Source organism: Lutjanus erythropterus, chromosome 21 (assembly GCF_056507025.1).
Source record: "Lutjanus erythropterus isolate fLutEry1 chromosome 21, fLutEry1.hap2, whole genome shotgun sequence".
Lineage (NCBI taxonomy): Eukaryota > Metazoa > Chordata > Actinopteri > Lutjaniformes > Lutjanidae > Lutjanus > Lutjanus erythropterus.
Window position 1 is genome coordinate 10,768,487 of NC_139337.1, and position 15,347 is coordinate 10,783,833.

The 15,347-nt window shown below is 39.0% G+C and overlaps 1 protein-coding gene across 2 annotated transcripts in view; it reads right to left on the bottom strand.

The window, feature by feature from the left end:
• col11a1a (collagen, type XI, alpha 1a) overlaps positions 1 to 15,347 on the bottom strand; it is a 94,600-nt gene that overhangs the window by 25,012 nt on the left and 54,241 nt on the right. For both annotated transcript variants that reach the window (XM_084747532.1, XM_084747531.1), the window contains exons 38-46: positions 13,316 to 13,369; positions 12,562 to 12,669; positions 9,492 to 9,581; positions 8,304 to 8,357; positions 5,242 to 5,349; positions 3,797 to 3,904; positions 3,207 to 3,260; positions 3,035 to 3,088; positions 2,652 to 2,759 (exon numbers count right to left, since the gene is read on the bottom strand). In XM_084747532.1, the coding sequence (XP_084603658.1) occupies positions 2,652 to 2,759; positions 3,035 to 3,088; positions 3,207 to 3,260; positions 3,797 to 3,904; positions 5,242 to 5,349; positions 8,304 to 8,357; positions 9,492 to 9,581; positions 12,562 to 12,669; positions 13,316 to 13,369 (738 nt within the window). The remainder of the gene's footprint in view (positions 1 to 2,651; positions 2,760 to 3,034; positions 3,089 to 3,206; positions 3,261 to 3,796; positions 3,905 to 5,241; positions 5,350 to 8,303; positions 8,358 to 9,491; positions 9,582 to 12,561; positions 12,670 to 13,315; positions 13,370 to 15,347) is intronic.

Genomic DNA, 15,347 nt, shown 5'->3' on the forward strand with positions numbered 1-15,347 from the left:
TTAATGGAATCGCAATGGGAAGTGAATTACTCCCAATTAAAAGTCCATTGAATACAATCCTGCAGAGATGGGATAGTACCTTGCAACGATGAGCAGTAGTCTGTGTAATTTCATCAAGACAATGCCCCAAATCTCTGCAGTAAACTCCTAACAAACTCCTAACATGTTTAGCTTAAGAGGCTGACAACTAATAAAACAGATAATTACTAACAAATGGGCTACTACTGAGGTGAAGGTCCTACCTCCTTAGATTATTATCACGGTGATACAAAACATCATTAAGCCTAGTTGTAGCGCAGATTGGTTTATGTGTGTATATTTTGCATCAAGGTGATCGGCCTTTTAAATTACCCTAATATTTTCAGTCTGGCTGAAACTGGATGGCCGGTAGGGATACGCTTAAATCCAAATACATTATTCGGTAAAGCACAAATAATGCTATGTTACAAATACTAATATAAATTATCTATAGGCGGACTATGCAAGCAAAATTCATTTCCAAAATGTAACTCAGTAATGTTAGGAGTACTACTTCAACTGAACTGAATGGATATTTTTATATCTACACTGTGAAGAGTTTATATTTCCATGCAAAACTGAATCTTTCAATTTATAAAATATTTTTGTCAGGTTCTTTTTGCTCAGTGTCCCTTAGTTAATTGGTGTTTGTGGAGTTCAGCTCATAAAACTTTTAATTTAAAGTTAATTAAAAATAAAAGAAATATAAGAGAGAGAAAGAGAGAGATCAAAAGTAGTGTGACGATGTGGAAATTTATTTCATGATCAGTGTCAATATTATATCAACTTGATCTTGAAGGTACAACAACTGCAAAACCAATGAATATAAAATTAGAAAAAAGTGCAGATATTGATAGCGATGTCTCTGTGCACTTCCTGTGGGCAGAGTCTACTTTATACACACCCACAAACACCTGTGAATAACATATGGTGATCATAACGCCTTTTCTAAAGCATTAACCACACTGATAAGCCTTATTGGTCTGAGAGAAGAGTCTTTACTGGCCTTACTAAACCCAGGTGAGGGTGATGGAGGAAAGATGTTGCCAGCGAGTGAAGGTGAGCGGTGTAATTACTGCAGGTCAAACGCTCAGTCAACACACAATACACACCACAGATCCAATTAAAGCAGAGTATCCTGCATAGGCAACTATGTAAGCAGGCGAGTTTGTGTTCCTGCCTTTGTTTGGACTGTAGTCTGGTATGGGATGAATGTCACACAGTGTCATAGCCCAATGTAGTTGAAAGAGGTAATTGATTCTTATGTATGTCATCGCTTGACACTACCTCTGCTACCACAGGGAGAAGGAGTGAATAAATTAATTAAACAATATAACTGAGTTCACTTTATTGCAGACTTCTAGTCCATAGTGATGCAATAAGTAAGATAATATATAGTTAATAATAATATACTGGGAGTGGTTATACCTTCTCAGTAGGTCTAAAATAAACAATAAAAAGATGAATTCCTATGTTTTTTATTTTCAGTTTGTAGTGAAACAAATTACATTTTTCTTCTTCCCACCTCTTCTTAATTAGAGTAAGGTACTAGTAAAGCAGTTTATTGAACATCCCTAAAACCTCCTAAAACCTAAATAATGTTACTTAAAGGAAAAATGTGTAAGACCCTAGAGTTCAAAAACAAGTACTGCAGTCCAACTTGTGAGCTGGAGCCATAAAAGGTATATTATGAAGAAAAAAAGGTTGAATCCCTATTTAACAAATGATCAATGGTTGAAGCGGGTTGTGTCCCCGTGCACTGTCCTCCACACACTCTGACAGTTTGCCTGCAAGCTGCACAGACACTGAACACAAGACAAGCACAACATATTTTGACAATGACAAGTCCTGACGAGTCCAACACTGCAGACTGATGAGCTGTTTATAACTGTCAATTGGCTGTCAATGTAAAACTAAGCCTGTTACCCTGAAAACAAAAGCCAGCGGCTCAGAAAATACTGCCTGCCAGACTCCATTAACAAATAGCTCAATTTAACCATTAAAAACATTGACGCATTCTGAAAGATTATTAATGGTTTCTCACAACTCATAAACAGACACTTAATTATTCCGCAAACATTTAGCACTCACTTCATCATGGTCATTTTATGATTTAGTACAGTAAATATATTACAATTTTTTTTCCCTTTAAGAGTCCAAAACACATCATGCCTCATGCAAAGCACAAGCCAAATACATGACATAAAACTGACAGGACCAGACAGATTTTGAATCACAGTTTAAAGGATATGAAACAAATATGATGTAATAACCTGGATTTACGAATTTACTCTGTTCTGTTTCAAAAGATTTCTCATCTGAGGAACTAATCTCTCCAGCCATACATACCTCACCATGAAAACATTTACTTTATTAAACCAGGATCCTGGCTCATACAGGACTTACTGTTTTATACCACAATGATGAGTTTCTCCTAATCCGGCATGACAGCTACAAGACTTCAGAGGAAGAAATGCTGTCATCTGCCATGTGAAACTGTCAAGGTACAGCGGCTGTACATTGGAGGCAAGTCTGAGTCACATGGGTGGGACCGTTGGTGTGTAATGTGAACAGACAAGGTTGTGGAGGCCATACTGGCTTTTTGCGCGTTTCTATTCGTCCAGGGTACTAACCTGCAGACCGATGGGACCAGGGGGTCCAGGGAAACCTCTGGAACCTTCATCTCCCTTCTGGCCAAACATACCCTGCTGACCTCTGGGACCAGGCTCTCCATCAGCTCCCTGAGTAAAAAAAAAATACACATTTTCACTTGTTTGTTTTGTTTGTTTATTGGGATCTGCAACTGCCACTACTACTGGGCTCCATATTCATATTAAAATGCATTTAGTCAACAATGAACAATAAAGTTACAACATTAATAAGGCATCCACCAGTAGAAATAAAACAAAACTAACTCTCTCTCTCTGTTTGGTTTGAGATACTACATCACATCACACATTCACATTTGGACCATTAGATAAGCTTCATGCATGCTCTTCAGGACAGTTGTACTCACAGCAGGACCCGGGGCACCTATGGGGCCTTGGAGACCGGCTGGACCAGGAGGACCCTGAACACAAACAAGAAAAAGTTGTTAACAAAACATCCCATTAAAGCACAGCGTAGTATTATCATGACATTGATGTATCCATTAAGAAAATATGTATCATGTATGTGCATTTACACACCTGTTCTCCCTTGTCGGCTTTGCTTCCTTTTTGACCAGGCTCTCCGACCTCTCCCTGGGACAGAGAAACACAGACGCAATCAGTGACACACCATCTTCTCTAAATGTTAACGGCTCATGAAAAATCATTGTAAACTGTCAGCTCAACACAAACAACCGTTATCTGCAGCTATGATCTTGACACAGCTCTGTGTGGAGGCACAAATATGGAGATATAAGTTTGTTACTGTGTAGTTCACTGCGTATCAAACCTCTGCAGTGACATATGTTTGGCAGCTCAACAGAACGCCTGATAGTAACCTTAAGGGGCATAATGATTGCAGGAGATGAAACGAGCAACAGTATTTCACTTTTACTTCTCCTCTAATTGCGTTTACTGGCACATTTGGTTATGAAGATGGATAGGCATCAGTGAGGAGAAGAGAGAGACATATTTTCCATGCAGATGGCCGAATTGGGAACGTGGGGATGAAGATTGATTGGCAATCTGGTTCGGTCTCAAAACGTATCCCAGTTTGGGAATGGGGAAGGAGCTGTAACTGGGCCAACAGGGTGGGAGGCGACGGGCGGTGGTGAGTGTGGTTGTCTGACCTTGTCACCGTCCTCTCCGGGTGGACCTTGAGGTCCAGCAGGTCCGGGCAGACCAACAGGACCCTGGACACCATCACGACCAGCAGGACCTTGAGGCCCTTTCTCGCCCTAAAAGAACAAAGACATTTGTTTTAATTATATTTTGTAAAGTAAAAACTGAGGAAGGTAGAACTGAAGGTCAAAGGAAGAAAAACAATGAAAAACAGTGTCAGTAACAGAAAGATTTCATGTTAACCACTGTAGGAAACAGGTTCAAGCACTTTTCAAGCTATTTCAAATTGAAGCTTTTCCAGCTTTTCTGTAATTTATAAACAAATTCCAAAATCCTATGTTCTTGAGCTTTATTACATGGCTTTGTTAAATACTCGATTGGTCAATTACAGCATTCTAAGGTCTGTAATTATGTCTGTTATTATTGCAGACAGTTGCAACACAACATGTTATTTTTTTTATTTTTCTGTAAGTAACAATGTAATAAGTGGGATAATGTACAATGAGCAGGTTATTATTGCAAAATAAACCCAGACAGGGTGACGCAGGACCCCAACACAAAACAGAGGGGTCTTGAAACATCCTGCATGATGACCTGCTCACTGTACATTATCCCTTACATAAACAACCAAATCTATATTTTATGGTAGTATTCTACAGAAGGGTGACAAATTAAAAGAAAAGACAAAAAAAGCTTAATTTTTCAAAATGTCTCACCTGTCTGTAAGTAGACTTGGCATCCTATATAACCTACTTCAATTTCAATAAAATCTTTACTGCTTTACTTCTGGTATTACCCAGTGATGTCCAACACCAGAATGTGAGTTGTAGCCTAAAAAACTAAAATAGTCTAGCAGGCTACACCTAAAATATTACACTGTCTGCTGGCCATGATGCACACAGAGGTGACACCAAAATACCCACAGCTCGGTCAGTGAGTGATTGTGCAGATATTTCATAGATAAGAGATGATGACAGGACAAAAAGAGAGTAAATGAAGGTGAGGTGTAGTTGACATGTTCAATCTGTTAAGCATAGCCAAACATAGCTGCTAGTTGGCTAGCTATGCATTGGTCTATTGACTTTACATGAGGTTGCTCAAGGATTTGCTCCTTGTTTCAACTATGATGTGTATTTTGCATCTTATTATTTGTCATCACTGTTTAATCAGAGGGCATATATCAAAAAAGACAGATGACACTAAGTGCACGCAGGCTCAAAGTGGCAAGTGATGCTTGACTTGATTTTGTGCGACAGGCAAAAGCAATAATCTAAAAAGAGAACTACTGAGTCCGAGAGCTATTTATAATAAAAGTAACGTAATTAAAACATAAAGCACGTCTATCTAAAAATCCAAACACTTTTCAAACCTTGAAAACACCACATTAAAATTAAAGAATTTTCAAGGATTTCCAGCATCAATGGGAATCATGAGAAAAGACAAAAGTACTTACGGGTGCTCCCTTCTCTCCAGCAGGACCTGGGGGACCCTGAGGACCAGGTCTACCAGACAGACCGATTGGACCAGCTGCACCAGCAGGACCTCTTTCACCAGGAGAACCCTGCGAGTGTGAGAAAGGCAAAGACATAATGAGTGAAAAAAATAAAGATAAAAGCCATGTTTTGTTCATTCTGGAGAGAAGGACACATACTCAGTAATTTTTTTCAGCTTCTTCATAAATATAACCTGAGTATGCTGAACAATCACCACTGCCATTAAGACATCCACAAAGCAAGACCCAACTGAGTTGCACTGCTAATAGATCAATAAACATACACGAACCAGTTTTAATTGAAAAAATGGAGCAACACAGAGTAGCAGGTGGCTTTTAAGTTCTAATAAAGCAGTTCTTCTTCCTGAAAGCAGCTGACATTGTCTGCTGTCAGAGAGCTGACGTCATGGAGCCTCTCTAAGCTCTGAGCATCTCATTCTTGCTGCTGAAAATGCATTTCTGAATGAAAAAGGGTGCTGCCGTTTATCAGAGCTCTGATACAGGAACAGTGTTCACTGAAATCCATAAAACATGACGGTGAATGACACTCAGCATTTTTTTTTTATCTCCGCTGCACTGAATTAACTGACTTCGTACCTGCATGCACATTAACTTCAGATTTCCAGTAATACATGGCCTAAGCAGACTACTGTCATTACTAGAGGTGTCATAATTCCCCAGATCCAACACTCGATTTAACTTTCAATTTTAAGGTCAGAATTCAGTTCAATATTCAATTTAAATCTTTTCTTTGACAATGACAGTCTTACAATTGAAGTTTTGATTTGTATAGATCAACAGATGGTTGGTTTTAAGCCTTGACAACTGTAATTTATATTTTCAAATTCTTCTTTAAAAAGATAGAGAGATAATATGGTATAAAGTGTGATATAATGGCTGGTAAATTACACAGGCTTGTCTCTGAAATGTTTTCTTTGGACACGCACTGGACGCTGCAAATAGGTGGGGAGAAAAAAAATACTGGGAGAATCTCTGCCTTTTGATTAACGAAATTGATATCTCATATCAATCATTTTTGATTTAATATTGAACTTGTGAAATTGTCAGTATAGAGCCAAAAACTCAACTGTGGCAGTACCCTATGTTCTCTAAGTGACACTTAAAGCTACATCAGCCTCATCTGATCTTTTTTATAATCAATCGATATCTCTGCAAAAACAATGAAAGCAGTTGTTTTTGGTAAACAAAGTGTTTGAGATTCTGTAGGGGATCTGAAAGGTAAGAAACACTGTGGTTGTGGAAATTTCCATTCCGTCTCTCTGTGTCTTAGCCTCCCTTTTAAATCACTTTTATAAGTTTACTTGCTGGCTTAAACTTTCCATGTCGTGACATTTGTGTATGGGCTCAAGTAATATCATCACGATTCACCAGAGGATTTTGTTATTTACCCCTTTTTTCAGAATAAACCGAATAAATTGCCTCCAAAGATGTCCTGGTCTGGTCCTCTTCATCGTAACACTGTGCACACAACACTAAACACCACTGGCTACAAAGACACTAAGACAGAGTTTGGACATATAGTCTGCAATATATTTTATGTTAACGTGCAAAACGTTAACTAAAGCCTGTGTGCAGGTTACTCTACTGTGCAAGATTTGTGGTCTTGAGTAGGAAGTTAGGAATATATTCATTTCCCAGGGCTGTAATTTCTATGGTGGAGCCACTACATGATTCTGATCACGTTCAATCAGTATGTTAATGTTTATATAAGTGCTGAATTCTAGACTGTAAAATCTCCTAAGCAGATCATTACATTCAAGATAAAAAGAAGTAAACATACTCAAATAATGTGTAAACCTGACTTTATACTGCAGTCAATAATATATAACATTTGCACCTTCAACAGATGTCTAGAGACAATACTTAGGACCTATTAAATGATTTAAAATATTTTCCTTAGAAATGTTTCATTCTTTACCAGCTGGCACTTTGTGATTTTATTGCTTTAATACATACGAGGGTTCAAGATGAAAAATGAAAAATGTCAAACTCATGATTAGGAAGAAGGAAAAAAAGTCTATTGTGACAGCAGCAGGCCATGGCCTCATGTTTAACCTTACCACTGAGTCTTACAAAGATGCTCTAGAGTCTCCGTGACAACCTGAGAAGAATGTTAGAGGAACACAGCGGGCGTTAAGTGCCGGGATGCAACCTTCGGGACAGATGAGGGATGTGTGGGAGCAACGCCTGGGATGACTAAACACTGTGACTCACCATATGGATGCTCTCCTGGCTGTGTGGTTTGGGTGTTTGTGTGTTTGTTTGTGTCTGCCTCTGTGTGCCAGGAGGAAATGGAGCAAACAGTCTTGAGACCCAGCTACTCTAGCGCATGATCGCTCCTGTGACAAATCGCCGTGTGCAGTGGGACGAGATGAAATTTGGAGACGCTTTCATTGGAAAATTAATATATAAAACACTGATGACGTGACTATGATGTCTTAATGAGTTTAGACGTACGACATGACATGTACTCTTACTTCTTACTTCTACTCTCCTACAATTGTGATGTCCTTGAGCAAGGCACTTCACCTTGCTGCTGCAGTGGGAGTAAACTGGACATCACTAGAATGTGTGAGCGTGTATAAATTCTTCAATGTGTGGCACTATAAAGCTGAAAAACAGGATGCTGCTCACAGAAACCTTACCTGGGGCAATAAAACTTAAAACAAATAAATAAATGTTAACTATTTCTCATAAGTTTGAGAAACTTTCTGCCTCCCTGGTGGGGATGTTAAAAAGCAAAGCAAGTATAAACATTGCTGAGCAGTTAGCCAAGGTAAATTGAAGCCATTTTTTAAAGCTTTTCCTGTTCAAATGATCTAAACTGCACTCTGGTGCTCGGCATATGTGGGCCTCACTAAAACATGAAATACACTGTACAAGCCGCCGTGCTAATCAGTAATAAAAATCACATAGAAAATGGCTCAAAAAGTCTAACACAGAGTGGAAAAAAGCCATTTTTTACCCAATGCTACTATGATTTCAGGTAACATTGTACTTACAACAGGACCAGGTGGACCCTGGGGCCCCTCTCCTCCCTTCAGACCTGCCGGACCCTAGAGGAAAATAAGAGAAAAACACATGATGACTTTCTTGACATAGCTGTTAAACTCTGTGTAACTTTAAATCATCCTATGCATTTCCTCAGCAGCCCTGTATTTCAACACCTCCATCATCAGGTGTCAATCCAGCCGGGACTGTCTGCCTTCGTTTACTGATTTGTCACTTCTGCCACGCACCTGTAGAAATGTGCTTTGAGTGTGTTTAACCTTGGAGCACTGCTCCAAGAAATATCATTGCTATTGACAGTTTCATCCTGTTAGACCACCAGCATGAATCCAAGGCAAGAAAAAAAAAAAAAACAGTAGGTGAGACAAAAATAATCTCGGTAATTTATGGCACACTGGCGTTATTCTGCATATGCAAGCTTGTGAGTTTCATTTTTGCAGGGATGTGTCTAATATGTTGTATGCAGGTGTGATTTCGTGTATGTTTGTCACTGCCTAGAATGTGAGTGTGTGTGTAGCTCCCTAGTGGGCTACAAAGAGCACATGGCAGTGTGGGTAATGAGTCTCTGCTGGCTCTGGCTGTGTGCTGGAGTAAATTACAATGGCAGAAAACAATCAGCGGTGCTGCTGGCCTGCAGAGTCTGACTGACCTTGAGGATGCAGGCAGCAAAACACTTGTTTCTCCCCACAGTATATCCATTCCCAGCCACCGCAGTCTAATTGCCAACATTTCCCACTTAATAATTTATTGAGTAAATAATGCATATAAAGACAAACAAATAACTTTTCTGCCCCCCAAAAATGCTGGCACAGAAATATGAAAAACACTTCCAAGTCCTTGAGTTAAACCAGGAGAGGATCTCACAAATGGATCCCTAACCAACAATTCCCTCCTTCTATAATAGATGCCCATGATGCATTGCGGCAGTTAAAACAGTGGTGTCAGTGTCGGCGGAGCGATGCAAAGGCATGCCTGTTCATTTGTAAGATGTCGCTTTGGATTTCCTCTGCACCGGATTGATGGCTAGGAGTGAATTCCAGGGCTGGTGTCTCTAATGAAGTGAATAGCTCTAGATAGATGCTGGTCCATTTGTTATGTAACAATGTTCTGTCACTTTCTACTAGCAAACACATGTAAAGGGAAGCTATGATGAATAGGTGCAGGTGGAGAGGAGCTCTTACCGTGGCGCCAGGTAGACCTCTTTCTCCAGGGAAGCCTCGAAGACCAGGGGGACCGTCTTTGCCGGGGGATCCCTGTGGTCCAGGGTCTCCCTATATACACAAATATTTGTTAGAATTAGTGTAGTTCATAATATTTTTTTTTTTATCAGTGCAACAGTGTAATATTCTAATGAACATTTTCCAAATAATTTATTTATGACCATGCTTTGTTCCATGACTGATTTAAAGTGCATGAAAAAACGTTTATTGATGAGCAACAGGAAACATTTCTTTTCTGCTAGAGGATCAAAAACCAACCTTATAAAGCCAGACTATTTCTCACAAGGTTCAAGTCAGGAAAGCACTCTTCAAGAACTTACCACACTATAGGAAGTGTACGGATGATGAGAAATCCCATAAGCAGCTATTTCATGTCTGCGTTAGAACGTAGAAAATGAAGCGTGATGCTGCATGGCCTCAGATTTATTAAGATTTTGGTATAGTGTTTCTCAAACAGCTGTTGAGTATTCCGGTTTGAAAATTAGAGGCAAAGATTAATAACAGCCCAACAAGTGGTGCATTCGTCCAATCAGGTGTAAGAAACCTGTCTGGGTGAAGGAGAGCACTTTCATCTACCCTGCTCTCTACCTGAAATGATGTCGATCCAAGCAAAATGCCAACTGAGCTTTGATAAACACTGAGCAAAAATTGTAGGTAATGCCAGACTACCGACGTAAAATTTCTATATTAAAATTAAAGTGCTACCCTAGTCCCTCAGGCTGCTTACTGCACAGTTGATGTATCCACATGTCAGTCAGCTACATGCCTTCATTACACAGGAAACTGGTGTATAATGTGCTTTACAGAACCCCTTCACATGAGACTGCTGTCACAGATGAATTGCTGGTCTCCAATTACAGAAATTCAAGAAGCAATTACTGTTACGCACATATCACACAGAATTACTTGAAAAAAAAAAATACAAAATAAGTGCAAGTTTCAGTTTAGCCTCTCTCCTTATACTCTGTCAGTCTGAAAGGGCCTTTAGTTGTCAGTCATTGCTCCAGCAGCAGTGACACCTCATAGTGTCACAGATTCAGTCTTCACATCAACAATCTGAGAGCTTGGAACTTTACTATTTTAGATTATTTTCTTATTTATTTTTTTTATACAAAAATTGAGTTATCTTCACACACAACTTGCTTTAACTTAATTTAACTTTATTGCTTGTGAAGTGTTGAATTGGAGTTGGTGTGGTGTCAACAGTGGTTTGAGAATGCAAAGCACATTACAGCTAAATCTTGTATTTAAAAACTGCACTGAGGCAGAATCCTGTAAATCAGAACTCTAGCGATGGCCATCCTACTTAACATCCTCCCCCTCTGAGCCTCCTGGTGAAATGTGTACATGCAGTTTTGTTTCTGCATTTATGCATTAAAATAATACAGCTTGCATCTAAACAAGGGGGAACTCTAAATTCCTAAAATAAAATGTGAATACAGATTGAAAAGCACATGACAAGCAAATCTAGTATACTAATGGCTTTATGCATCCCACCAGGAATAGAAGTGTACTTGTTTTGCATCCGACATCCATCTTAATGGGCCATTAGCTGCAATTATTTTGAACCATGTATGTTTTCTGTGGGTTCATTAGCACTGTCACCACACAGTCAATACATGAGCCTCAACACTAATCAAAACCAACGCACTGTTGCTTTCGCGCAATCAAGCCAAGGCATCAGATACAAAGATTTCAGTCCTATAAACTCAGAGTAATTTGGAGATAGAATTTTTGTTGAAATGGCTACAAAGTCTCAAAAACTCCCAATTGACACCAAAAACATGTGGACAAAGATCTTTTTTGACTGTACAAGGGAGAACAATAAAAATGTTCAAACAAAAAATCGTTTAGTTTCTGCAACTGTTGGCACAGTGCGCCCCTTCCCTTTCCATCACCTCAAGCAATGAACTAATTTCTAGAAGTTCCTTTGTGTTGTATCTATAAGAAAAGAATAGTGACGATAGTTGCATGGTAACTTCATTCAGTTCCTGGTTGATTTTGTACACCACATCTCTAAAACAAGGACATCTGACTTCAGAAAAAGTTACTTCTGGCTTGATTCTCTTTTCTTTTGTATTGGCAGGCTGACTTTATCTGCAAAAAAAGGAGGCACAGAAGAGTGGGCTTGAGAGGTGTAAGAGGATTTGGGCTCTGCTGCCAAGACCTCCACAAAGTGTCCCTGGCATACTGATGCACAGGCCTGAGAGGAGTGGGTAGAAAGTGGGGCTGTGAGTAGCGGAGGTTTGGAGTTAGCCGACGGACTTGATTAAACTGTCTGCTCGGGGAAGACAGGGAGAAAATGAAAGCAGAAGACATGGGGGGTTTGAGGGAGAGAGCGGGGGGCAGGGGATGCTGAGTGGTCCTGGGAGTCAGGGGGTTGGTGCGGAGCAGCCCATACTTCTACAAAATGGCTACTGTCTGCTCCTAATGGGCACTCAATTGCCGGCAAGGAAAGGGCCAGGGAGGGAATGTAGCTCTCCGCTCCCTAAAATCTACCTACTGTATCTTCAGCAGTCACTTGCCAGTGTCTTCTGCAGCACAGAGAGTAATAGTGAGATTTTGTGTTTTGCTGCGGTGTATTTCTGGGTGAATTTATTGCTATAGATTTATTTCTGCTTTTTCTCGGTTTTAGTTAAGCAATTCAGTAGTCTATTGAGCTTTGCATGCCCTCCAGTAATATAACTGCTTCTGAATGCTCCAGCTCAATCTGCAAAATCAAATCATGTACGATAATTACAACTGCGTAAGTTCAATTTGCAGCCCACCTCTATACTGTTGATCTCTTTATCAACTCCCTGGCTTCCTCTCTTCAGTGTAACTAACACAAATCTAATGCAGTCCAAAGCAGAGCTCACGCCTTTGAACTGATTACTATGTGTATCTGTTTCGCACCACGAGAAGAGACGGGGAGCAATGCGCCCATTTCTTGCATGTTGTGCTACTACAGAAAAAAATATAAGCATTTATTTGACAAGAATAATTGTTAGGAATTTTCGATCTCCTTCAGTACAGTATAACGAACACATACCTTTGCTCCCTCCTTGCCGGCAGCACCTGGAAGACCCTGCTCTCCAGGTGGGCCTGGGGGTCCAGGGTGGCCTCTCTCGCCTACGGGACCGGTCTCTCCAGTTGGTCCCTAAGATGTCATCATACAGTTGGATATTATTATGTTATTTGCCATTCAACATAGAAATAATACAATATGGCCAATACCGATATAAAAATCATGTGGCACAAAATCATTTTTCTAGTTGTTTCATATAAACTATAACTAAACTTTAAACTATCACTTCATACAATTGAAATAAAAACACAGTTCAGGTTTCTGTCACATACACAGATCAGTGGCCCCAAATCAATTAGAGTTTGAGATCCCTGGCCTATTTCATTGATAACTTACACCAACACTTCAGAGCCTGTAAGTCAGTGGGTGTTCAAAATCTATGTTTCTATTCCCACTATGAAAACACATTTAAAGCAGATTTATCACATTTTGTTCAAAGGCTCAGAAATATCCACCTGCACCATCATCATTTAGTGAACGACAGTATTTATTTGTCATATAAGACACTAATCACTGATGACGGTGGTCCACAATACCACTGACTATTGAGTTTACATGTACATATATTTGTAATCTTAGCATTGCTCTGAACAGCTGTCACAAAAAAAACAAAAAAACAATAGCATTTATTGGGGGAATTACGATGCCCTCAAGTAGTTACAATCAAAAAAATATTCTTTAATAATATATTTATTCTCTAACAGTAGATTTCTCTCACCTGGGGCCCAACAACACCTCCTGGGCCGGGTGGACCAGTTTTTCCTTGGAAACCCTGAAAAGGATTACAGAGCCTTGTTTATATGGTTTAAAATAACAAGCAAAGCACACAGCTTATCTATTAAAACCCAAGAAATGAAACCATTGTGATTCCACTTGAATTTGTTTCAGCTGATAAGCAGGGATTTAGGTTTTCGCTTGGCTTTTCCTTGATGTAAGAACAAGGGGTTTTCAGGTTATATGCACAATCAAGAATAGAATCTATTACATTACAGAGCTGGCTAGTAAATAACTGTACGCAAATGTACATATTGTCATATTGTATGCATTGTTCTCTACATTAAGTAGATGTTGAGATTATGTGATAAGATTTTTGATAAGGCTGTTCGCCTTTACTGACAGACAAAAGTAGGTACAAACAGCGAATAGAGAGAGAAAGGGGATGTGTCTACGGTATCTGGCTGTACCATAACACAGACAAGACCTTTCTTAAAAGTATTTAAGAGACCATTGTGACCCTTTCATATTATTTTTTATGACTAATATCATGCTTAGAAATGCTATATAAATTAATGCAGTGCAGAAATTAAGTATCAAATTACCTCAGACATTGGCTGCTGTGATTAAGATTTAACAAGCACCCAGGCAACAGAGGGATGCAGATGCAGATAACAATTTAAGGAGTATACCTGGTAGCAGAGACACATGGCTATTCAGATGTTAACAAATTAGCATTGCAAATATGCATCACTAAAACTAAATTAATTAGTCTCTGGGACATCTAGAGTGTAAAAGGCACTACATGCGACTGAGAGTCGGTGGCTCAACCTGACTCAACATTCAACTATCTTTCTCCAGATTCACTTGTAGCACCTTTAATCAATTTCTTATTAAGAGTGATCACTGTTGCCTAATTTGTAATTATTTAATCTTAGACTGAAATATCTGATAGTACTTGATATGAAACCAAGTTTTCATTAACACAAATTTCTGCTAAAGTTTGATATGAAACCAAGTTTTCATTAACACAAATTTCTGCTAAAGTTTGAACAGTTTAGGTTATTTCAACACGAGAGATTTCTGTGTTTATTCCTGTTTTTGACCTTGCTTTTGGTAATGTCAGGACATTTGATATTTTATATTCATCTGTGAATGCAGTTATGGAGTTGTTTGCTTATGATGCCGACTCACGGTTAATCAAAGCTGATCCAACCACAACCCAATGAAGCAAATTAGTTAAACTCTCAAGTAATAACTGAGGATATTTTTCTTTCTCAGAAATTTGACTTTTAACTAATTTGTCATCATTATTAAACGTTATATTAAAATATCTGATACTACTTGATATGAAATCAAGTTTTCATTGAGCAAGCATGTTTGATATTAATATTAGTTTGTGGAAGGGTCAAATCAATGACAAATCTCACACAAATTCTGCATCGCTGAGCAGATTTTAAATTCAAATTTAGAGCCACTGGTTAATTTTCTGGCTTCCAAATAAGGAATGTGTGGTTGAGTTTCAAACAGTTCAGATCACATCAGTTTTTTTCATCAGACAAAGTCTGGCAGCCTAGTGTATGTTACCTGCCTAGCACCAACAAATAAGGAGCCAAACAAGAGCAAACAAGTGGCTGGTTAAGAGAGAAGAGCATCTAACAGCAAAAGACCCTTTTAATGTTCTCAAAGAGTTGATGAGCTGAACCAAAGCTAAAAGACCAGTGAATATATAGATGAAGCAAGACTACGATGGAATGATAATGTCTCTTTAAGCCTGCTGAATGTGTAATTAGACATCTGTGAGCTGTCACATTAGCCACAGCCAATGTTATTATCATTCTGCCAGTGTGTTCTGGATTTTTCTTGCTCCACAGTTACCAACAATTGCGCGAAGAACCTAAAATTACAAATATTTTTTTCATTTAAATGTAAGAAAAAAATCAGCCTTTCTCGATGAAGCTATTTAAATTTGACATTGCTTAATTTTGCTGTTGCCTGCACAAAAAACAGACAACGGCAGACTATTTAATTTTGTG